Raw genomic sequence first — 25,942 nt, 5'->3', positions numbered from 1 at the left:
ATGTTCCATGTCTACTTTAAAATAATGTGTATTCTATGATGTTAGGTAGAACATCCTAAAGTTTTCATTTATGTTATGGTCATTGTTCAGGTCTTCTGTGTTTTTACTGTTTTTATCTGTTCTATAAGTTAATGACTGAGACTTGTTGCAATCACCATAATTACAAGTTTTTCACTTTTTCTCCTTTTAGTTCTGTCAGTGTTTGCTTCTTGTACTTTTGAAACTCTGTTGTGAGGTGCATACACAGGACTGTTATGTTCTTGATGAATCAGACTGCCCTTTTATCATTATGTAATGCCTATTTTAGTTACTTGACTCTTCTGTCTTCACCTGCTACTGCTTTCCCAAACTCTTTGCTTTCTCAAACTATATTATCTTATAATAGTTACCTCATAATTAGCTGTCCAGCCTCTCCTTGGTGAGTTGCTGATTCCTGGTACAATCACTTGTAGCCAGGATGTAAATAAGATCCTATGTCATAAACCATAGCAACTCATGTTCAAGGAATTGCTTCTTTGTCCTTTCTCTGAAGTCAGTTTTGAGTGTGGTAGCAATCATAGTAGCATGTCCATCATAACACTGCAAAACCTGGTTCTGCTTTTGTGCCTTGATTCTTTATAGCTAACTATAATCACATTACTAGCTTAGTTTTAAATAAGAGGCTGCAAACATAAATGCCCACAGGAGTCAGACAGGTAACATGATGGAGTAAAGTGGATTATATCGTGGAATAACAGGAAGTGGGTGGGGATCCTGGCAGTGTGGAAAGCTCCTGTTTTGTCTAAAGGGGCAGCACTAATCAATTGCCATGTGAAATGCAGGCCTGGTGTTACTAACTGCCCCTCAAAAGGGGATTCCTAAGTGGAGTAGAATACGTAAACTGATAGCCAGATATGAAATCGGGAGGAAGTGATGATAATAGGAAACTTGCTGAAGAGAATTCTGATAAACTTCACACCAAGTTTAAGGAGATACTGCTGAGTTAATGCTACCCACGTAATATATATGCCATGACATGTAGGAATCAAATAAGCATGTATACACATGCATATATATATACACACACATATACATATGTACACACACACACACACACACATATATAGAGAGAGATCTTTTGGAAAGTGACAAAGAGGAGTGATAATCTAGAGAGCGTGCATTAATTAGTTCAGTATAAGGCATGCTCTTTGCCCTTGGGATGGTCCCTGAGCAATGTTTGTGGTTGAAGGGGAGAAGTCAATTAGAAAGCACTGAAATTATATCTAAAGGGAAACTGTAGTAGCACAGAAATAGAATACAATTACATATTATAGCCAGACTATTACATGTTACATAGACTGTGTAATGAATGTTTAATGCTTCAGCCAGAAAATGAAGATATATAATTTTATGGTAGCTTGCCATCATATACCAACCATAAAATATATTGTGTGATATGACATAAAATTAAGTAGAAACTTGGCAGTGATCCTGTAAATTGATTAATGTAGGTGACCAATATGTAATAGAGCCATCTATATTGATAAGTTAGTGAGCTATTACTCTTCGTTTCACTTAGCACTGAGTAAATGGCCAAAATATAAGTGAATTTCAGCTAATGCCAACATTGTTTTTAGTTGAGATGACAGTTTGTAAAAACAAAGAGTATATGGTAAGTATAAAGGTAGATTATTTCATCTAATTAAAATTTGGTTAAAATATGAAGGGAGAATGATTTGTTTAAAAAACTACTACAATGCTAGAGAGTTGTGGTATTCCTTAGTTTCCTTCAGAAAACGAGGATAGTGTAGAACTTTTGCTTTTTGAATTCATGTCAGTCTGATAAACTGTAAAACTTAATTTGATAGGTTAAGTAAATTTGTATTACATGTCTTACATGTCTTTATATAAGAAATGCTTGTGAGATCATATGGGATGATATAAACCAATAAGCATTTTGTGACCACTGATATTAACATTTTAGGCAGAAGGATAACATAGGTCTCCCAAACTGCCATAAGGTCTTCTTGATGCTTTGCTGATTATATTCCCAGAGGGAAATGTTCTGGCAGTTGGGCTGATCCTGAAACATGAGCCCTTGCTCCATAGTCATCAGAGAACACTATTGTGAAATCTCCATTGGATTACTTGGGCCAGTCCCCGTTGTGAACTTCCGACTTTCTATCTCTGATGCATTTGCAGGGGGGATTTCATGTCATTTGACTCTAGCAGTAGGCAGATAACTGTAAAATGTCCATTGTTCTCTTGGCTGTGTAGTGTGGATGGTACCTCCTAGGATTTTTAAAGATTCTTTGTTGCCAGCTTCATTTCCTCTAACATGTACCAAGAGGTTTGAGATAATGTGAATGCCTTTCTGCTTTAAATCTTGGGAAACAGGAATATAAATAAGGATTATAGATAACTGTATTTATGACTTTAACTCCTCAGAGGAAATATGACCATGCACTTTATGTCTTTTTTATGTAATTGCTGAGAGTCATTCAGAATTCATGAGTTGACTCATTTTTTTCTTGGGTGAAATACAAAGCAAAGATTCAAGTGCAAAATGCTGTCACTTTGGCTCTTAAAGTATGCATTTTACATTTAAATATTGCAAATTGTAAGATGTTTTAAGTGTTTTTATTTATTTATTTATTTTTTTGAGATGGAATCTCACTCTGTTGCCCAGTTTGGAGTGCAGTGGTGCAATCTTGGCTCACTGCAACCTCCACTTCCCCTCCCAGGTTAAAGAGACTCTCCTGCCTCAGTCTCCCATGTGGCTGGTACTACAGGTGCCCACCACTGTGCCTGGCTAATTTTTGTATTTTTGGTAGAGACAGAGTTTCACCATGTTGGCCAGGCTGATCTCGAACTCCTGACCTCAAGTGATCTGCCCACCTCAGCCTCCCAAAATGCTGGGATTACAGGCGTGAGCCACTGTACCCAGCCTAAGTGGATTTTTAATCTAATATTTAGCATTCAAGTTTAAATTCTTGCCTAGAATTTCAAACATGGAAATACACTTTAAAAGGAAATAGGGTTTTTGTTTTTGTTTTTTTAATAGGATAGAAAAAAAGCATGAAAAATGCAAAATAAAACACCCATTTCCCTCATTCTTACTCTAAGAAACTTTTTATTACACATAGTTCTATCAATATACTAAAGAGGAACCATGAGACACATTCACAGAGTAACTTAATGTTGTCTTCTGCATACCTTTACATTCATTCATGAGTCAGTTCTTTCCCTACATGAGAACTAAAGCAGGTTATACAACTTTTCTGATCACTTTAAATTTAAAAAATGAAACAAAACAAGAAAATCTTAATTTATATACAGAATTATAAGTATGGTTCCCTGATTGCCAGTGAGATACCCTCTAGGAGTCCAGATATCCGGCTTCAACTTTCCTCTACTGAGGTGCCATCAGTGAGCCCTCTTGTTAGGACCTGAGATGACCCTGCACCAGCTTTCATGTGTGTTCACCTACAAGGTGGGAATAGGGTGAGTGAGTCTTATAGTGTACCATAGCTCTAATTTAGAAGTTCTCTCCACAAAGCCTCTTTACAGACTTTCACCCTTGACTCATTTATTCCCTTTATGTAGTCCTCAAAGTTATGTAACCAATTTTCAGCTATCTTCTTTGTGCAAATTCTTGAGGGCAGTTTGTCTTAAAACTCTCTTTGGCATCTGATATATGTGTGTGTGTGTATATATACACACAAACATATACACACATATATATACGTATATATGTACATACATATGTATATGTGTATATATGTATATACGTGTGTGTGTGTGTGTGTGTGTACCTCGGTATATATAATACCCTGATATTTTCATGTGGAAATTGAAGGAATTGGATTAGATCAATTTAGCAACATGTATTTATTGAGTTCCTGTGGTGTGCTTTCTTAGACCATACAGTGTACTGATGAGGATTTGTTAAATAATCGCCAGGTATGATTAAAAGCTTGGTGGTGTTCTGACAGTACTTCGTGAGACTCTGACCTAGACTGAGAGGTCAGGGCTTTTCTTGTGAGAAGGTATCACTTGAGCTATTGTAAATGATGAGTAGGTTACTAAGAAGCCAGGGTTTATGAGTAGGTTACTAAGTAAAGAAGTTGAGGTTTGGAACAAAGCAAACCAGACAGAGGAAAGACAGAAAACAGAGTAAAGACTCAGATTCCAGGAGTCAAGAGAAATTTAGTTAGTAAAATGTGCCAGATTTGATCATGGATTGGGTTTGGGAGATGATGACAGAGTTGACTTGCAGATTTCTAAATGTCTGGCTTGCCCGGCTTGGCCCTGTTTGAGCCATTCACAATCATAGGGAGCATCAGGAAGGAGCCAGAATATATTTGGGAGGTGAGCATGCAAAGGAATAGTTTGATCTCGGACACGCTGACTTTTGAGGTGCCTTTGAGGTAGCGACATGATGAAGTCTAGGAGGCAATTGGATATAACAGGAGAGATTTTGATTAGAGATATGAATTTGAGAGCCATTAGCATTTACATGAGAATTGAATTCATGATGGTAAATGAAATTCTATAGGGAGATAGTTCAGAATAAGGCATCAAGTCAGCACTTTCAGAAATACCAACATTTAGTAGCCATGTGGAAAAGGATAAAACAGCAAGAGGAAGTGAGAAGTGTCCAGAGAGTTGGGAGGAAAACCAGAAGTGAATTATATTAACATCACTGAAGCTAAGGGAAAGGTGTGTTTTAAGGAGGAGGGAAGGGTCCTCTCTGTCAGATGTTTACAAGAGTCCAGGAGTGATGACAAGTGTCATACAGCCACAAGGAGGTCTCTGGGAAGCCTGGGGAAAATTGTTTTTAAGAAGTGATTGGGGCAGAAGTAGATTGAAGACTATAGAGTAGGAATAAATTCTGTGGAGAGAGTATAGACAGTGCTTTCAAAAAGATTGACATGAAGTATCAGAGAGCTAGGACCTCCCTGGTGAGGACTGTGAGGTGTAGGGAGGTAGGAATTTTGTTTTCAGTTTAAATTCTTGAGGATGTTTAAATGCTATCAGGAAGTCTCCAGTGCAGAGAAGGGGGTTGAAGTTACGGGAGGGGGCAGTCTATGACAAGGTCACTAGGGAGCCAAGCAGATGGTATTTAAAGCTCACATACGGGGTTGGTCTTAGATAAACTCCTCTAATCTGACAGGAGAGAGGGAGATGAGGGTGAGGCTGACTGAAACTGATTTGCAGATTGAGAAGCAGGAAGTAGAAGGAGTTTCTAATGCCTTTATGTAAAAGTCCATTCTAGTTTTAAATTTTGTCCTCATATAATGTTGGAGTGATAATAATAACAACAAACACATATGGAATGATTTCTGTGTGTTGAGTTATGTGTAGTAGTAAGTGTGTGTTTCTTATAGACTAACTGCCTGGGTTGGAAGCCAGACCTTACCACTTCCTAGCTTTGTGACTGTGTGACCTTGAGCTATATTTTTAATTCTCTGTTTTTCTACTGTAAAATGAAAATAATGTCAGTAAGTACCTTATAGGATTAAATGAGTTTGCATATATGTATATATATAATACATGTTATATATAGAGAGAGCTTAATGTGGACTTGGTGTAGTCAGTGTGAACTAAAATTATTAGCTAGAAATAGTAGTGGTGGTGGTGGTAGTCATTCTCAGCGTCTGGTACTGCCCTCATCATACTCCTTGTATGATGTGATGATAATATTTAGCTCTGTCTTGCAGATGAAGCAACTGACTCAGAGATTAAGTTACTTGTTTGGGGCCATGCAGCTAAATAGATGAAAGTACCACATTTCAAACCCGATCTGTACAGCTTCAAACCTACACCTTTGCAGTTCTGAAAGCAGCTCATCTAGAATATTTCTTCTTCAACTATTTCAGAATGTGAGATTTTAGGATTGACCTTATGTAAAAACGCGAAGTAAGTGAAGTTGGCCTTTCACAACTTCAGCTGCCCCAGAGGCTTGCTCTGTGCCAGCAGTCCTGTGGCTTCCCTGGCTCCTAGCCCTGTCCCGCACAGCTCCTTATCCTCTGCTCACCCTATTGTGGTTGCTTTCTCTTTCTCTTTCATTCTTAGTTCATATTGGTTATTTTTAAAAATTTGTATCAAAGATTGTTTGAGTTAAGCTTGAAATTAGTGAATTGCTGGTGGAAGGTACTTACAATCCCGTATAGTTTAAGGTGGGATCATATTTCCTTTACCTCTTCCTTGGAGTATTGTCTGAAGAATGCAGTGATGGAGGTTCTGGCACTAGTTGACTTCCACACTCATTCTTAAAAGCATCTCTATCAGCATTTATTGTGAATTTATCATGTCATTATAACAAATACATTTTCTCACCCACTTCTACCTTATGAGGTAGCTCATTCTATTCATTACCTGCTTCATGATCAAGTAACTTTCCCTCAGGAATTAGGATCACTAATTCCTGAGGTTCTTTCAATTTCTTTTTAAAAATTTAGAGACTTCACCTAATGTTATTTATCTTAGAAACTTTTCCTGATGTCATCAACTTTGTAGTTTATCACAGACTTCTTTACATTCTTCTTCTATAGACTTCTATATATCACAGAATATCTTTATATTCTATCCCAGTTTATGAAACATTTTATTCTGCAAATTTAACTCCTGAGAACATCATCAGACTCTATGTGAAGAACATGAAGTTCTATAGAGGGAAGGTGTTATGTATGTTTATTTTTTAAACTAATTGTAATCATAGCTGTGTGTTATTCTGTTACTTTTTTGGGAGAATTGAGATGCTATCACTTCAAAGTAAAACAGTTTGAGATACTGTCATAGACTTAATGTGTTTTTCATGATCTAAAATAACTTCTTTGTAGGGTCTCCATGGCCTATTTTGATCTACTGTTATTTCCATACTGTTTCATCATCCCAGGGAGGAGGCTTTGCAGAAGAGATAACAGTTATTTTGATTTCCCATGAGTTGGCTCTGGTGAATCAGTTTTCTTTTTTAGAATTTTAAGTGTCATTGACATAGAATTTATATTCCATAAAATTACTCCTTTGAACTACAAAATTCAGTGACTTTTGGCCGGGTGCGGCGGCTCACACCTGTAATCCCAGCACTTTGGGAGGCCAAGGCAGCCGGATCACGAGGTCAGGAGCTTGAGACCATCCTGGCTAACATGGTGAAACCCCGTCTCTACTAAAAATATAAAAAAAATTAGCCGGGCATGGTGGCGGGCGCCTGTAGTCCCAGCTACTCGGGAGGCTGAGGCAGGAGAATGGCATGAACCTGGAAGGCAGAGCTTGCAGTGAGCCGAGATAGTGCCACTGCACTCTAGCCTGGGCAACAGAGTGAGACTCTGTCTCAAAAAAGAAAAAAAAAATTCAGTGACTTTTAAACTTGCAGAGTTGTGCAACCATCACAGAAAGCTAGTTTTAGTTTTCCATCACTAAAAAGTCCCATTAAGTCTATTTACAAGTCCCTTTGCCATCCTTTGTATCCCCGGGTGGTAGTAATCTATTTTCTGTCTCTATAGATTTGCCTTTTCTAGACATTTTGTATGTGTGAAATCATATATAGTGTTTTGCATCTGGCTTCCTTGAGAAATATGTTTTGGGAGGCTCATGCGTGTTGTAAGATGTATCAGTACTTTGATGGTTTTTGTTTCTGAACAGTGTTCTGTTGTATGGATATATCACATTTTGTTTGTCCATTCACCAGCTGATGGATATTTGTATTATTTCCTTTTCAGGACATGATATAAATAATGCTGTTATGAACATTCATGGACAAGTCTTTGTGTGGACATACTTTTTCATTTTACTTGAGTAGCTTCCTAGTAAATGAAATTGCTGACTACTAGTATGTTATGATTATTTAGGTTTATGAACATTTTCTGTTGATTTTTATTTAGGTCTGTGATCATTTTCTGTTGATTCTGTATTCAGAATATTTAATTTTTGGCATATTGCTGTCAAATGATCCCAGCACCATTTGTTGAAAAGACTGTTTTTGCCCCATGTGGTTGTCTCGTACCTTTATTGAGAAGCATTTGACCATAAATATAAAGATTTATTTCCATACTCTCAACCCTGTGACATTTATCTGTATGTCTATCCTTAAAAGGCTAGTACCATACTCTTCTACTACAGCTACATAGCAAGTTTTAAAATCAGATAGTGTGAATTCTTCATCTTTGTTCTTGTTTTTCAGTATTCTTTTGGCTATTCTAGTTCTTTGTCTTTCTATGTTTTAGAATTTGTCAGTATCTACAAAACGACTACTGGGATTTTGACTGGACTAGCTCTGAATCTATAGATCAATTTAGGGACAATTGGCATCTTAAGATTGACTCTACCAATTCATGAACGTTACATATCTCTGCATATATTTAGTCTTACTGATTTCTTTTATTAGCATTGTATACTCTTCTGTGTATGGGTGCTGTACATATTTTGTTAGATTTATATGATTTGTTAGATTTATATGTAAGCATTTAATTTTGCAGTGTGCTTATGTAACAACAGTTCGAAAATTCAGTTTATTTTTAATCTTTCATCAAACCCCGTCAGTTGAATTCACCTGTGTCGTATTTGAATCTGGCCACATATCAGAGAGCATCTTCCAAAAGAGAGTAAAGAGCTTCTAATGTTTTTCTATTGTAGTTTCCAGGAGGTAAAGGGATGAACCATTTTTATTATTTTGACTCAGTGACTGGTCAGCAGTTGTTTAGTAAGACTATCATGTCAGTCTGTTCACATGATCAATAATAATGTGATAACATAAAACACACAAACCTTCCTGAAGGAGTTTGGACTATCGGGAAAGGGCAAGCATATAACCTCCCTGTTCCTTCTTCTGTAGGTGTTGCAGCATCCCTGGAAGTGTCAGAGAGCCCTGGGAGTATCCAAGTGGCCCGGGGTCAAACAGCAGTCCTGCCCTGCACTTTCACTACCAGCGCTGCCCTCATTAACCTCAATGTCATTTGGATGGTCACTCCTCTCTCCAATGCCAACCAACCTGAACAGGTACTTCTGTTCCATCCTGTGCTACCTCTGAAAGGTTAATCTTTTCAGAGGAGGTGGGTAGGGAAGCATCCTGAGTACATCTTTGGTTTCAAGAGTAAGGTGGCATTTTCAATGTGTGTGTACTCTTTTAAGGCCTACTCCTCTGCCTTATCAGTCAACTATCAGAAGAGGCCGTCCTCTTTTTAAAAAGGTGACAGATGTTGAGAATATCCTCTTGAGAGTTTTATGTAGGAACCTGTAATTTTATCAAAAACATTGCTAATAGGCAATTTTGACCGTAAGGGACTGGCACCAACACAGATGATTGAGAGCATACTTTTAAGAGATAGTGATAATAGTAAGGAAGTAACATTAGGTTGTAGTAGTTGATTTTTTAAAGTTAATTTCACTAGTATTTTCAAGTAAAACATGACTAGCCATGTTAGCCAGCTCAAAAAGTCTCATATAAATTATTAATATAATGTGTACATGAAAGAATGTACATGAAAATGGAAGCTCCTCCCCAATAAGCTGTATTAATTACAGGAAAAAGACACATAATTTGTAGAACTCACTGCAGAAAATAATGCCCAGGAAGTTAATGAATTGTGATAATGCTTACACCTTTATTTACAATATTAATGAAGCTTTTCTCCTTCAGTAAGCTTATTACCTCAAAATATTTGATAAGCTAAATTTTCTGATATGAAATTAAATGAAGCTTCTTTTGTTTCGTCACAGAATTTTTGTAGTTAGACTCTGCCTTCAAGATCAGTTTGTTCAATCTTATTATTTTAGGAATCAAGGATGGAGTTAAAGAAGTAAAGAGCTTGAGTAGAGTTACTAAACACATTTACAGGTAGAGCTTGAATAGAACTGAGTCCCTCACTCACAGCCCAATGGGCTTTTTGTTATGTCATTCTAGGTCTTCCCTGAAGACTTCACTTTGATAATAGAGGCTGACATAAGAACAGCAGTCATGGACTTGTAACTCTGCTTCCCTTCTGTGACATTTATTTACTTTCCGTCTATACCTATGATCTATCATTGTGTGACCTAATAAGCATGAGAATGGCAGTGCTAATATTTTTTAATTTTTATTTTGGAATAAATTTTTTGAACTGGTAAAAATATTTATGAACTGATAGTAGGGTGGGTAGCAGCAAAGACATTATTTATGTTCTGATGTGTTAGGTAAGGAAAACATATTATTCTAATTTGATATGTGAAAAATTAAAACTCCAAGATACCTATGAACCAGTACTGGAAAAAAAAGTTGATGATAACTCTCATATAAGAAGTAAAATTTTCCAACGTTTGGTGCAGCATTTGGTACTGTCTACCAAATAGTTATTGTTTTGTGTCTAGGAGAGGATAGAGTGGCCAGTGTATTTATTTTGCTTTCTTTTGCAGGTCATCCTGTATCAGGGTGGACAGATGTTTGACGGTGCCCCTCGTTTCCATGGTAGGGTAGGATTTACAGGCACCATGCCAGCTACCAATGTCTCTGTCTTCATTAATAACACTCAGTTATCAGATACTGGAACCTACCAATGCCTGGTCAACAACCTTCCAGACATAGGGGGCAGGAACATTGGGGTCACCGGTCTCACGGTGTTAGGTGAGTGACACAAGAGTCCTGGGCTGTTTGGGCTTGACTTAGGAATCTACTTTCAAGCATACTTGCTTCTGCCCTTGTTTCTACACCTTCAGTCTGCTTATGTTCTTTTTCTGTCTTCTCTCAGTTCCATCTCTTCTCTGCTTCTCCGTGCTTCTTACAGATAGTCTCCCCCTCCTTTCTTCATTTCTGGCGGTCTCTAAAACTTACTCTCTAATGACTTTCTTCTGAAGATGAAGAAAGATGGTATCAAATACCATCAGAAGTGGTCTCTCAGTTTTCTTAAGCTTCTACAGGACAGAACTTACTGTTGAGCGCAAATTAAATCAAGAATGACGTATTTTAGTACAGAGCAGAAGTTTTCGCATGTGTGAGAATAATACTGTTACTTCACAACTGTGTAACACTGAGTAGGATCACCACAGTTCTTGGCTTGCACGTGTTGTCCTGGCATAATTATAATAGTACCTCCTTTTACACTAAAAAAATCCTTGTTTGAAGAATAAATCATATTATCACCTTAATACTGAGACCAAATAGATTTAGGTTTTTTTCCCCCCCCCAGATTGCATGGAAAATAAACAACAAAGTTTAGATTAAAATTTAAGTCTCCTTATTCAAACCAGCACTCTTTCCATTACACCATGTTGTTAGACTATCTCATACTAAGTTATATCCATTATAAACATATTTGATTTTCCAGTTCTTCTGTCTCTAATATAAAATACTGCTTTCTAAATGAATACTTGTGTAGAGGTGGCTAAACTCAGTTCATCTGGGGAGATGGAAGAAGTACTTAGAGAAGGTTGATGTTCTTGATTCTCCTCCATCCTACTCAAGTCTCAGAATCTACTCCTGTAGTCCTTGTCAAACTCCACCCACCCTTTCTTTTTCTTCATTGTTGTTGAGTCACTTAAGAATACAGGGGTTGGGAATTCTTGTCATTTTCCCTCTGCCTTTGGTGCCTTTTTCTCCGAGCCTTCAAACAGAATAAGAAAACTAATGACCAAGTCGGGGATTTCTATTCTCAAAATCATATTCATTGTATTATATTAAAAATGGTATAGATTCTAAAATACTCTTGAGTACTGAGTATAGTGTACTAATGGAATTAAATATTCGGATACTTATACCTGTAAGTTAGGTGACTGACTTCCCATATTATCCAACATTATTTCTTTTTTCTTTTTTGTTTGTCCAGACTTAACTTCTCAGCATCATTTTTAAAAAGAAGATAAAAGAAAGCCCTTAATTTATTTTATAATTAATGCTACCTCCAAAGAATTATTTTGGATTTCTGTTCCTGGCATCACAGTGACAATGACAAAGGCAATCAAAGATTAGTTTGTCCCACCGCAGTAGATACTAGGATTTGCTAAGATTTTTACTCTTCCTACCCGTACCCTTTTATTGTTCTCTCTTCCCCTACCCAGTATTTTTTTTTCTGATTCCTATGTATACTCTGCATTCATTTTTTCATTCATTCATTCATTTTGGAAAGGGTGTACATATTTACTGAAAAGTCATTAGCATTACAGATAAATCATAAATTGGATTTAAACTCTACCGTCTGCATTCCCCTGCATGAAACTTCAAGCCATGCGCTTAGTTTATGGTTTTGTTTTGTTTTACTTTTTACTATATAATGCCACCTTCTTCCTTTATTGTTCTTTTTGGTAATTTTTGTTCCATGTTTTTGTGTCCTGTCTTAATGATTGTGAAATGTCCACTACATTATTATCAACTCTGCTTTTACTTGAACCTTAGTTTAACTCTCCCCACAATAAAGCAGAATTTGGTATAAAGTAGGTCTGTCCGGTTTTTGTCTGTAAAGTAACAAAGGACCTTGTTAAAGTGGTCTTTGCCAGAGGATAGTTGGCAGGATAAGGGTTGCTTTTCCCTGAAATCTCTAAAAGTGGCCTCTTTCAGCAATGGTTTTAAAAGCAACATGTTGATATAATGGATCTTAAGAATTCTTCAGAGGAAGCAGAGTGGAAAGAAGATCTTAAGATATCTTGAAAATATAATCAAAAGGCGAAGCGCCTTTGTACATATTTGCCCTCTGCTTACCAAAGCTGTAGGTCTGCTCCTGTGCCTAAGCCTCGTGAATTGGTACATGACTCCTCTGGGTTCAGGTGTGAGGCTGTCTCCTGGTATATATTCCCAAAACAATGTAATCTAAGGGTCCAGTGTACTGAATGTTGATGTCTCCTCCGTCATCACTTGGCTCACAGTAAAATGTGTACTCTATTGCTTACTCTTCCTGTTATAGTTCCCCCTTCTGCCCCACACTGCCAAATCCAAGGATCCCAGGATATTGGCAGCGATGTCATCCTGCTCTGTAGCTCAGAGGAAGGCATTCCTCGACCAACTTACCTTTGGGAGAAGTTAGACAATACCCTCAAACTACCTCCAACAGCTACTCAGGGTATGTACAGTGCTGCTTTACCCATTTTATTAGTTTTCATGGACAATTCTAATATTCAAAAGGTAACTTTAATAGGTTTTGAAAAATAACACCCTATAACTGCTGAAAAAGCTTTCTGGATCATTTTGTGTTTTCAACTTTAAAGTGAATAAAACATTTTCTCTCTCTTCTCTATATTGCCTTTATGAAATGTATTTCATCCAGTGGTAACTATATATGGAAACTCTTCCCATTCACATGAAGATTTAAAGCACCTAAATGATAGCTTCTTTGTGTTAATTGTAAGACAATCCTTCAAATTTATATATGAGAATACACTTCCTGCCTGAGGTAGAGCTGCCTGTTTTACTCGGAGAAACCTGAGCATAGTGTCAGGAGGGTCGATCCTCCTGTTTTCAGCCTCAAATCTGGTTAGAGGAGGAAGATAGGAAAGAGTAAAGGAAAAGGCCTCAGGTCACAGGAGATCCAGGAATTGGTCACACCAAACAGGTAATAATGGAGGAAGCCTGAGTGTCATGGATGATTTCTACATGTAAACCCAGCTACTTAAATTTAGTTTTAAAGAGGACATCCTTAAAAAATTGAAGAGATTTTTGTCAAATAAAATGAGGGGAAGATATAGAATTATATTATAAAATACTCTAGTTCAAGAAAATAAAATTTAGCAGCCTCGAGTATTACATCATCTCTAATACAGAAAATGTTTCTTGTAGTATTCTCGGGGTAGATTTACAAATCTGAAATTTACACATAAAGTGTTGGCAGTTAATGGAGAGGCCACAAACAACCTTAATTATGCCACGTAAGTCTGAATCATATTGATGGTCCACGCCTGTCATGGAAAAGGAAAGTCCTAAGTTGTAGTAAAATTATTCACATTAAAGAGCCAGCGCCACAAGCCTCTAAAGACCCTATAAATTTCTGCTAGTAATCCCAACAAATATTGATGGACCTTACAATCGTCTTTTTATTATACTTTTTTTTTTTTTTTTTTTTTTGAGACAGAGTCTCGCTCTGTCGCCCAGGCTGGAGTGCAGTGGCCGGATCTCAGCTCACTGCAAGCTCCGCCTCCCGGGTTCACGCCATTCTCCTGCCTCAGCCTCCCGAGTAGCTGGGACTACAGGCGCCCGCCACCTCGCCCGGCTAGTTTTTGTATTTTTTTAGTAGAGACGGGGTTTCACCGTGTTAGCTAGGATGGTCTCGATCTCCTGACCTCGTGATCCGCCCGTCTCGGCCTCCCAAAGTGCTGGGATTACAGGCTTGAGCCACCGCGCCCGGCCACAATCGTCTTTTAATTAACCTAGCCTCAAATTCATCATTACAAAAACTTCTTTTCAACATAATAACTTTTATTACTTTAAGAATGATTGCTGCAGTACTGTTGTTCATTGCTAAATGTTTCAGCCACACTGTTGGCTAAATAGCTGCTTTTTGTGGACTGATTTGTCAATCTCACCATTGTAAATGACATGATTAAAATAGCCCTTGTCTTGACATACTGAAAACTATATTCAAATTTTAGATTTCCCACTGTTTCTGTAACAGTTCGCCTCTCTGGGCCCATGTTGCTTTTTTTAAACAAAAATAAAGGGGTTAACAGTATCATCTTCAAGGTCCTCTGTGGCAGCACTTTCTTTTTTTATTTGTAATATCTCTGTGGAATATTGGATGGAGTTTGGAATTTTAAATGAACAATTGACAGTGGTTATTTGTATGTAAGTTGAGAAATAACTGTAGAAATAGCCTTCCATAACCTCTTTATTTCTGGATAAGTGTATATCAGTCAGATTTCTTGATATCATATCCTTTTTTCAACTTGAATACTTTTTGCAACTTTAGGTATAAAAGTGAAATTGAATGACAAGGACGAAAACTTTGTCTTTTATAAACTCTGGATTGATTATCAAACTTACTTTGGATAACCGTATCTATCATAATCATGTGCATTAAATGGTAATATTTTTCATCTAAATTTATCTCTTGATATCCATATTAATAAAGTTGATCTCTAAATAGAATATTACCCCAAAATAATTCAGATTTTTTTCAGAAGATTTACTTTACTAATTATGTTTACATTATTAATATAAACTCATGATACATTCTCTGAAAAAAGAATATTTGACACCAGGAAAGTGAATCCCAGAAGTCTGGTTGGTGACAGGGGAATAATATAGTGAGATTAGAGTTTCTCTTATATGTAGAGACTAGCTTGCGGGAACTCCCTCTAGCCAAATCTGGGACAATTCAAACGTTAAAATAAATACATAGCCCATAGAAAAAAATAAGAATTACCAAATCCCTACTGATAAATAAATGGGGTCAAAGAGCAAGCCTTTTTTTTCCCACAGTATGATGCCAACTGATGTATATACAAGGAATAATGGAGTTAGAAAATCATCACTGAGGTGAAAACAGTCAGCAAAAATTTGATGGGAAGCAGGCTATTTAGTTACAACGTATGTCCCTCCAAGTTGTTTATTAATGACAAAATAGTAACTTTATAAGGGAGAGACCTGTTGGATACCACTTTAACCAAGTGATCAAAGTAAACTTCACCAATATTATGACAAACTGATGTCACGTACCTCCTAATATATGTACTGAGAAGGACACATCATTTCTGTGATATTACTGTCAAAAACACATAACTGAAATCTCATGCGGAAACCTCAAACAAATGTGAAGGCAAAACTGTCAAGATTGAAAAAGACTAGGGAGTTAACCCATTTATGCCTGAGGTTGCAAGTTTTTGATTTTTTGCATTCAGACCTTGGCGATGACCTTGAGCAGTAGGATGTAAATAACTCCCACATGCTTAGCGTTCCAGTAATGGAACACTGGGCATAAATGGGTTAAGACGAGTAGATGTAATGAAGAACCTTGGCTTAGAATCTGAACAGGAAGAGAAATAGTTACAAAAGACATTGTTGAGATAATTGATGAAACTGAGTATAAACTATAGATTAGCTAATACTCTTAGATCAGAGTTAAATTTCTCGATTTTGATACATTTACTGTGATTACATAAAAAGTATCTTTGTTCTTAGAAAGTATTCACTAAAGTACTTAGTGGTAAAAAGACATGATGTCTTCAACCTTATAAGAGAGACTCAGTGCACTAGCTAGTTCCTTTCACCAAGTAAGGACTGTAAAGCAAATTTACTGTGCACTGGTTACTTACCCGACTCTGGTGAGACACAGCATTCATACACAAAACAAGTTTCATGAAGTGGATTTATTATTTAATAGGCAGCAAAGGACAACAGAAGCCTAGCATTCAGTGAAAGCCAGTTCCCCAAGGCTCAGAAAAGTTTCCTGGAACAGATAAAGTCTCGTCTGCATATGTCCACTTGCACATCAGCTGAGAGAACCCGAAAGCAGCTCACTCTGAGTTTTATACCCAAATGTCACTGCGCTAAAGTGTTGAAGGACATCCTCTTTCTAGGAGGGTCTGGAACAGAGCCTGAGGTGTTCCAGTCAGTTCCTTCTTAACTCAGGATGTTGTATTCCCAGCATGTTCTGTAGTTATGCTTGAGAACAGCAAGCAAGAAAATGGGAGGAACTGAGTTGGTCCCAGACCACCCAAAGAACTGTCCTGAAAGACACAGCAAGAAGACATCATCATCTAGAAACCAGGAAATGGGCTCTTAACAGACACTGAATCTGCTGGGGTCTTAATCTTGGAGTTCCCAGACTTCCAGAACTATGAGAAATAAATTTCTGTTGCTTATAAAGTACCCAGTCTATGGTGTTTTGTTATAGCAACCTAAACAGACTAAGACAATGAGGAGTCTAAAATAGTTGAACTGGTAGAAACAGAGAATAAAATGGTGGTTTCCGTGGGCTAGGGAGTGGGGGAAATGGGGAGATGTGGGCTAAAGGGTACAAAGTTTCAGTTATTCAGGATGAATAAATTCTGGAGATCTAATGTGCAGCATGGTGACTATATTTACTATTACTGTATTGTATGCTAGAAATTTGCTGAGAGTAGATCTTAATTGTTCCCAACCACACACACACACACACAAAGGTAGTTATGTGATGTGACTGACATATTAGATTGGGTGTGGTAATCTCTTCACAGTATTTATGTATATCAAAATATATACCATAAATATATACAATTTTTGTTAGTCAATTGTGCTTCAATAAAGCTGGGGAAAAAAGAAAAACAATTATGTAATGCACAAGGAAAACCCTCATAACAAAGAATTATCTGGGACCGAATTTCAATAAATAAATTACATTTAACATTTTCTATTGTTAAAACATCCTTGCATTCATGGAATAAAGTCTCTTTGATTGTGATTTTTAAAAATAAATTGTTCCATTGGGTTTGCTAATATTTTAATAAAATATTTGTATCAGTGATCACCAGTAAGAATGGCCTATGGGTTTTTTTTTTTTCTGTCTTCTATTGTCCTGGTTCAATTTTAGTATCATATAATACAAAATAATCTTGTAAGTTTGGCAACTTTCCCTTTTTCCTATTCTTTGAAATAGTATGAATAAGTTGGGCATCATGATGATTCTATAGAATTTGCCTATGAATGTTTGCCTTGCTCTTATGTTTTTTGGTAGATTTTTGATTACTGATGGTAATCATCATTTCTCTAATGATACAGGTTTTCTATACCCTATTTTTCTGGAAAATATCTTTTTTGTCGAAGTTATGCATATCACTATCAAGATGTTCATAGAATTCTCTATACAAAAACAGAATAATGTATTTAAGAGTATAAGTTTTGGAGACAGTGGACATAGTTTTGAACCCTGAATCCAGGAATCACTGGATATGTGACCTTGTGTCTTAGTTTTCTTATATGTAAAATGGAGACAATCATCGTGACTAACTTACGGCTGGATAAAGATTGAATAAGCATTTAAGATGTGCAGAACAGCAGCTGGCTTGTGTCAGCCCCTACTAAATATTAATATTTAAATTACCATCATCATTGTTATGAAGTTTTAAACTCTATATTGAGTCCCCTTTTCATTCCTAATACTGTTTATATGTGCCTTTCCTTTATTTTTAAAATCTATCTTGCTAAACTCCGATTTCGGTTTTATCTAACCTCTTGTGACTTGCATAAATTTCTTTCATCCTTCCCTCCCTCCCTCCCTCCTGCCCGCCCTCCTTCCCTCAGATGTTTGTTAAGCACCTATCAGGTGCCAGAAACTCTTCTAGATGCTGAAGATACATTGCTGAACAGAATAGATATTCTTTCCTTTGTAGAGCTTACATTCTAATGGGTGGAGATGGAATATAATCAGTAAATTGTAGAATTTGTTACAAGGTGAAAAGTTCTGTGGGGAAAAATTAGATCAGGGTAAAATAGATTAGTTAGGGTATGAGGAGCAGCAATTTTGAGTAAGATGCTTAGGGTAAGCCTCATTATATTCTAGCAAATATTTAAAGATAATGAAGGAATGAGCCCTGTGAATATGGGGACTGGAGAGCATTCCAGGCAGAGGGAATGGACATATGAAGGCTTTGAGGCAGGCATGTGCCCTTGTACTTGATGAATTATCAAACAGGCCAGTGTGTTTGGAGTGCAGCCACCAAGGTGGAGAATTTAAGAGCCATTATGTTGCAGGTGTTAGGGTATTTGTACATGCATTGCATAGGAAGCGTTATAGTTGTATTATTCAATATTCTGTATCTTTAGCAATATTTTACATGCTTCAGCTATGTTACTATGAGAAATATGTGTTTAAAAATCACATTGTAAGATTGTGGATTTGTCAATTTGTTCTTACAATTATGCCAATTTTCTTTACCCATTTTGAGCCTGTGTCATTAGATGCTTACAAGCTTGTTGTATTTCATTGTGTCTCTATGTTTAATAAGCTTTTTGTGTTTTTTTTTAATTACTAAACTTAAAAGATACAGTGGCTTTCTTTGGTTAATTCTTGTTGGTGTGTTTCTATTATATGGTTCATTGGCGTTCAGTTGTCCATGCTTTATGTTTTAGGTATAGTGCTTATAAACAACGTATATCTGGATTAGTTTGGTTTTCAGTTTGTAATCTGAGAGCGTCTGTCCTCTGAATTCATTTATATTAATGATTATGGGTATGGTTCAATGTCTAATATTTTATTTGAGGTTTTCTATTTATTAAGCTTTTTGTTTTTTTCTTTGTCCCCTCTTCCCATACCTTCTACTGATTATTCGAATATTCTTTATAATATTTTTTCTCCTCTACTTTTGAAGTTATAAGTGTATTCCTCTTAGTGCTTATTCTTAAAATTCTTAAATACATACTTGATTTAATGTAGTCTAGAAGTAAAAAAAAATCTCTAATCTCTATCCAAATAATAGGACCATTGAAAGCTGTCTTTCTTCCATTTTCCCTAGTCTTGTGAATATTTCATCTCATCAGTTCTCTCTCTTCTCTCCTATTAGCCATTTTTTGGACCTTTTCATTCTGTCCACCATGACTCTCAGCTTCTCTCTCATATGCTTAATTTCTGTATTTTTATCGTCTGCATTTTAGTTATTTTCTTGGCGTTAGTGTATTTGTTCCATCTTGTTTTTAACTTTTCTCCTTATTAATCATCCCCATTTTTGTCATTGTTTACATACACTTCAGTTTTATATAGATTTACCCAAAAGTTTGCCAGTTTTTTGGCTCAACATTGCTTCTTTTATCACAGTCATTTTTTCTGTGTTCCATTTTCTAAAGTACACACACCCTTCAGTAGGTATTACATGGATGATCTATGAGTGTTAAGTTGTTCTCAGGTTTGTTTTTCTGAAAATATCTTTTATTCCCTATACTCTTTAATGCAGTTTAGTGAGTATAGAATGCTAGATTATCAGTTATTGTTTCTCGAGAATTTGAAAATGTTTCATTTTCTTCCCACCTTTCTTGTTTCTGTTGAGAAATCCCCTGGTAGTCTGTAGGCATTTGCATTTTCCTTCCTTTGCTTTTTGCATTTTTTTGTACTTGGTGTTCTGTAGATCCTAGAATATATTTTAGGTATGTGTTAATTTTTATTAATCCTGCTGTGGGCTTGTGGTGCTTCTTAAATTGAGAGATTTTTGTCACTTACTGAAAAATCTCTGTCCTTATATTTTTGAATATAGCCTTTTCTCTTGTTTGTTTATTGTTTCCTATTAGCTCTTGCTTTAGTCTTTTAATTCTGTAAACCATGTTTTTTATTCCTTTGCTTATCTGTAAATTTCTTTACCTTTCTGTGTGGCATTCTGGTTATTTTTCGTTTTTGTTTTTTTATTTTTCTAGATCACCAACTCTCTCTCCTGCTCTGATTGCTGTTCAGCCTGTCCTCTGAGTTTTAAATTTATTTTCTTCTTTTCTTTCCTTTTTTTAAGAGATAGAGTCCCGTTCTGTCATCCAGGCTGCAGTGCACTGGCACAATCACTGCTCACTGCAGCTTGAAACTCCTGGCCCTTAAACAATCCTCTGACCTCAGCCTCCTGAGTAGCTGGTATTACAGGTTTGAGCCGCAGCGCCTGGCTATTTCTGTTTCTGTGTTGCTTTTGTCTCTTCATGGCATCATCCTCTTGTATTATGGTGACTATTCTGTATATGTTTAATAATTTTAAGCATACTAATTTTATAGTGAACTTCACGTAACTTTATGCTCTTTGTATGCTAATCCTTCTGTTTGTTGTGTAGTTTCTTCATGGTGACATTCCTTTCCTGTTTTCCTCATGTAAACTCTTCACCTGGATTGTTCTTCTATAGTTTCTCTAAAGCTGTAGGTTATGTTTTCTATTTGTTTCTGCCAACAGCTCTAGAGGTTTCAGGAAGATGAAGCGATGAGCAAAACAGGAAAGGGATGACTGACTGTACAGTGAGGGTGGTTGGGCGGCTGGGCCCTGTGCTGGTGAGTGAGATGATTGGAGATGTGAGGCAACACGGGGTTTGTCCTGCAGCAGTTGAAAATCCAGGGCTGGAGCTGCATCTCAAGCCATGGAGTGCAATTCCTTCCTGGAATGACACCTACTCTCCAAGTCCTGCAGCTTCTTGGCAACCAAGGATGGAGATAAGCACAGTTATTTCTCACAATGGTCAGGAAAACTTGGAAAGCTGAGGGATAATTAGAAAAAAAGCCACCTCCTTTCTGACTTAAAGGGGAGAATATCCTTCACACTTTTAAAGATGCACAGAGAAGTTTAAAATGTGTTTTTAAAAATTATGTGTAAATAATGGCAATTCATTTTCTCTCCATTCTTTCACTTGGTAAATATAAAGTATGGTGTATTTAGTTTCATTATTAATGGTTAGCATTTTCTGAAACTAGATTGTACGTTTTTCTTTCATGGTTTGTAAGAAATCCTCTGTTTTCCTCATCCTTTCATAATTTAATACAGTGAAGAGAGATGATGAACTCTCCTGCTTGCCTGAGAACTCTGTGTAGATCTTTAGAGATCATAGCTGTAGCAGGAGAGTATCTTAAATATCACCATGGTCCCACTCTCATGAGGGAGAAGACTGAGGCTCCTAGAGGAGACCAGGTTTGCTCAAAAGTGATAGGAAGTACTAAAATTCTCTTGGCGTGGTTGTAACACTCAGGAATCTTGATATTCTCTTCCTCTGTCTCTTTCTCTCTCTCTCTCATCTCTCTCCTCTTTGCTCTCTCTCTCTCTCTGTCTCTCATTTTTTAGAGACAAAGTCTTGCTCTGTTACCCGCCCAGGCTGGAGTACAGTGGCATGATGACAGCTTACTGTAACCTCAAACTCCTGGGCTCAGTTATCTTCCTGCCTTGGTGTCCTGATGGGGCCTTGCTATGTTGACCAAGATGGTCTCAAATGCCTCGGCCTCCCAAAGTGCTGGGATTATAGGTATCAGCCACCACACACAGCCTGATTCTGTTTCTTGGACTGACACTGCTGTTTCCCTTCCCAGTAAGAGTGGTTCCATAATTTTTTTCATGAGGAGCAGAAAATTTTTTGCCCACTAAAAGTGCTGAATAAATGAGTGCTTATTTCTGCTTCATCAAGATGTTATTCTAACTGAAGTTGAGGTTTTTTTTTTTTTTTTTGCCCTCTGACATAAAGGAGCAAATCCTATATAATGTTCCGTACTTCCTCTTTTTAAAAAGATTAAATGCCAACAATTATCACTATATTAATTCGTGTATATATTCATTCATTTTTAAATATGTGTGTGTGTATGCACACACACATAAACACACACCTTATTCGGTGCAACTGCTTCAGAGTTGAGTGTTGGGCAAGGTAGAGAAATACAAGGAAACTTATCTCCATCCTAGAGCTCACTGCCTAATGGAGGAGACAGATATAAAGAGAAAATCATAGCACTACATGTTAATGCTATAAAAATGTATGCAGTGCTGTAAAATTTAAATGATAGAAATATTACTTGTCCGTGAGGAGTCCAGGAAGAATTTTATAGGGAAAAGGATTCTCAAGCAGGAAAGGGTCTTAAATGATGGATAGAAGTTTTACTGGTTAAAAGTAGGTATTATAAATACAGGGAACCATGCTTCCAAAATCTTGCAAGTGTAAAAGTCTGACGTTTGCAAGTGAGAATATCTGTGAAGCTGACATAAAGCTATGTGGGGATTTGACCAGAGAGGAGCTTGAAAAGGTAAAGTCCAGATTGTGAAAGGCTTTATATAATATGCAAGGAGTTTGGATGTTATCTTTAACTGTAGAGATGCACTGACATTTATAAACAAGAGAAGATCACCAGATATGCATTTTAGAAACTCTGTCAGTAATCAGGCTGAAAGATTGGCAGCCAGTTATAAATGGAAGGCTTTGATAATAGCCCCATCAAGAAATGAAGAGGACCTGAACTAAGTCTCTAGTGACAGGGATGGAGAAGGCACAGCGGGGAAGGGTAAGATTCAAGAGAGATTGAGGAAGAAATTACAATATATGGAGCTTGATTAGATGTTTGAACTGAGAAGAGTCAGAGTTAACCCAGGTTCCTGTTGTGGACCGCTGAATCAACAGTAACCATCTTAACTCAGAAGAGGAATTTGTAGAAGTTTGCTTGAGGAAAGTAGTGAGTTGAGTGGTCTCCTGGGACCTCTAGATGGTGATTGAAATAATGATAATGATAACATTTCTTGAGCACCATGTGCCATTCTTTGAGAATTAAAGAGCAACAGTCAACATAGAGTTATATGGATTCAGAAGAATCTATTGATGTCCACTTAAAAGTAAAAGCAGAGTCAACAGAAGTGGGTAGGAGAGAAGCAGTCAAAATCTAATTAGTTGGTCTTGCTTGTAGCTTTTGCCATGTGATAAGTGTTTGGTCATGGCCTTCTTGTATGTTGCTAATGGTGAATCATTTTTGCAAAGAAATACTAATGTATTTATACATACTACATTATTCAGATAATGCTGAGTAATGTTCTTTGGTATTTTCACAAGTTTGAATATTTGCTGTAGGCTTCAGTTCTTTGTGAGTACTTGAATGGCAGAAACGCAAATAGAAGAGGATGAGAATGTTGCTCTGCAGGATACTAACATGAGATCAGAAATGAATTTAAAATCTGATTTGGCAAAAACAATATCTGTTTCAATGCCAAAACTAAATCAGGGCAAACAGACAAAATATTTTTATCATTGTCTGAAGGAACTGAGCTACTGTGAAGCAGGATATATCCTAACATCCATCTGGATGGTGCTCTTGGAAATTCTATTAATGGGAACAGGTTCTTTCCCTGTCCCTTCTCCATCTCTGCCTTAATTCAGCCAGCATCAACACAAAATGAAATAAAATTTTCTGTGTCCAATGTTATATTTTAAATTTATCTTTAAGAGTAATAGAGTTGGATATTAAGTATTTGTGATGTTTAAGTTTTTCTACAGATTTTTATTTGACATTTATTTTGTATTAATTTTACCTTTATTTACAATTTTTAAAAATTAAATATCTTTTTCAGGTTAGGATCATTTTTACATATTATTGAAATATATAATTTTGATGTAACATATTCATTCAAATAGCAATAAAGTATGCATCCATTGTTATATAGCCTACAGAATACTTCTGAAACTTTTATATAAGAAATGTTCAGTTTATTATAGTCACTCATTATTTAAAATATATAAATCATGAAAAATATATAACTTATGATTTAACAATTCTTATCTATCACTTTTCAAATCCTGAAGATCAATATCTATTGGGAATTAATATCCATTGGGAGACACTGGACGTTTTTCATATTTCTTAACTGAATTCTTTTATGATTCAGAAAAATATATCAGTTCCCCTAGAAGTGCCAGGAAGGAATTCCCACATGGAAACATTACCATGTACCGTACTAACCTTTCATTTAGTCCTCACAGTAATCTGTGGTTGTAGGCACTTTGGTAGCTCCAAATTACAGATGAGGAAACTAAAACGTTGATGAAGAACAGGGAACACACTCAAGACCATATGATTAGTAGTAGGTAGAATAGATTCAAACTTAGGCTGTCTAACTGGAACGTGCTCTTAGCAGATACATCAGCTACTAGGCAGCCAGAGGCAGCATTCTGGAGCTAAGGAGAAAGGATGGAACTGGAAATGTACACTAACATTTGTTTTTTTCTAATTCAGAAGGGCCTTCTGTGCCAGATACATAGCTGGTGAACCAGGTACATAGTTGCTATGAACTAAAACAGTGGAGTGTGATGTCCTTTGAGTTCCCCAAACTATGTAGTTTCATGCCATTGAACTTTCCCTATTCTTTAAAAGAAGCTCAAAAGAATATTTTTTCTCTGACTTTATTTCAGAAAACGACTTCCCTGCCTGAGCAGACCAAGTGAAATGACAGATTGAGGAATTAGCCTGCTAGTTTCGGGAAGGGCTGTGTGCTTTGTGGCTGCAAACAGTTTGCTGTTTGCTGGAGTTGCTCCCTTCTCTATTTTGCCTTGTCTACATAAACAGGCTGTTTTGTTCTGGTTAATCTTCTGTTATCAATATACCTGTCTCCTTCTCTGATTATATTCCAAGTTAAATCTACCGTGGTGTATCAACCTCATTTAATAATATTTTCTTACAGTAACATGCTCATGGTGTTGGCATCTGTAGAGACAAAAGGAAGACAATGACTTCACCTTTTAAAAATAACTTTTTAAAGGAAGAATATTTAGAGTTTACCTCTTTCTGCATGCGAGAATGCTGCATAGAGGAGCTGTTTACAGTTTCCCAAATTGTCTCTGGAAATGTCAACAAAATTACCAGTTTTCTATTCAAATTTTTAGAATTCCAGAGCTTAGGAGAAAACCCACCACCACCACTACTAACAACAACAACAACAACAACAACAACAACAACAACAACAACAACAACAGCAAAAACCCCAGGAACACAAATTATGTGGTTGATTGCCCGGAGATTATGGTTTTCTTGCATTGATGATATTAATTAGTACATGTGTTGAAGAGGGAGATAGGCACGTCGCTTAGTTTATAATACTAACAGCATTGGAACATGTATTGGTCAGGAAATATTCTATAGATGCATCCTATAGAATAATGTGATTTTAAATGCCTTACTAGAATGCCAAGTGTATATATGGTGAGTATAAGCTTTGAACTTGGACAAACCTCATTTTATAGATTGCTGCTACTTGTATACTCTGTGATCTTGGACAAATTACGTAGCTTCTCTGAGCTGTCTTTGAAGAGTAGGGAATATAGAACATAAGCTTGTTATGAAGATTAAATGAGGCATATTTAATGTTTCTTAGGACAGTGTATGTGGTACAGAACAGACACTAAAGAGTAGGCAGCCCTTTTATTTATTGATCACCTTTATTTAGCACCTTTCTGTGTGCCTGGTAATTTCCGAGACAGCAATTATTTTCTCCTTTCCTGTAGTCTTTTTGATTTCTCAATCCCTTATTAGATGCCCCTCCTGTATGCTCCCCTATCACCCTCTGTTCTCTATCTCTGGCTATCACTATCCCATATATTGTAATTGTGTGCATACTTGTC

The 25,942-nt window shown here is 36.7% G+C and overlaps 1 protein-coding gene across 8 annotated transcripts in view; it reads left to right on the top strand.

Annotated features, from left to right (window-relative positions):
- Nucleotides 1–25,942, top strand: part of IGSF11 (immunoglobulin superfamily member 11) — a 210,082-nt gene that overhangs the window by 177,329 nt on the left and 6,811 nt on the right. For 6 of the 8 annotated variants that reach the window (XM_023210923.2, XM_023210915.2, XM_023210932.2 and 3 more), the window contains 3 exons: nucleotides 8,816–8,979; nucleotides 10,372–10,579; nucleotides 12,849–13,004. In XM_023210923.2, coding sequence (XP_023066691.1) covers nucleotides 8,816–8,979; nucleotides 10,372–10,579; nucleotides 12,849–13,004 — 528 coding nt within the window. Of the gene's footprint in view, nucleotides 1–8,815; nucleotides 8,980–10,371; nucleotides 10,580–12,848; nucleotides 13,005–25,942 lie in introns of those variants that run through there. The other 2 variants (XM_023210975.1, XM_023210964.1) reach the window with 1 other exon arrangement.

Source organism: Piliocolobus tephrosceles, chromosome 2 (assembly GCF_002776525.5).
Source record: "Piliocolobus tephrosceles isolate RC106 chromosome 2, ASM277652v3, whole genome shotgun sequence".
NCBI classification, from domain to species: domain Eukaryota; kingdom Metazoa; phylum Chordata; class Mammalia; order Primates; family Cercopithecidae; genus Piliocolobus; species Piliocolobus tephrosceles.
The sequence above is the reverse complement of the archived record's forward strand: the minus strand, read 5'-3'. Positions and strand labels throughout refer to the sequence as shown.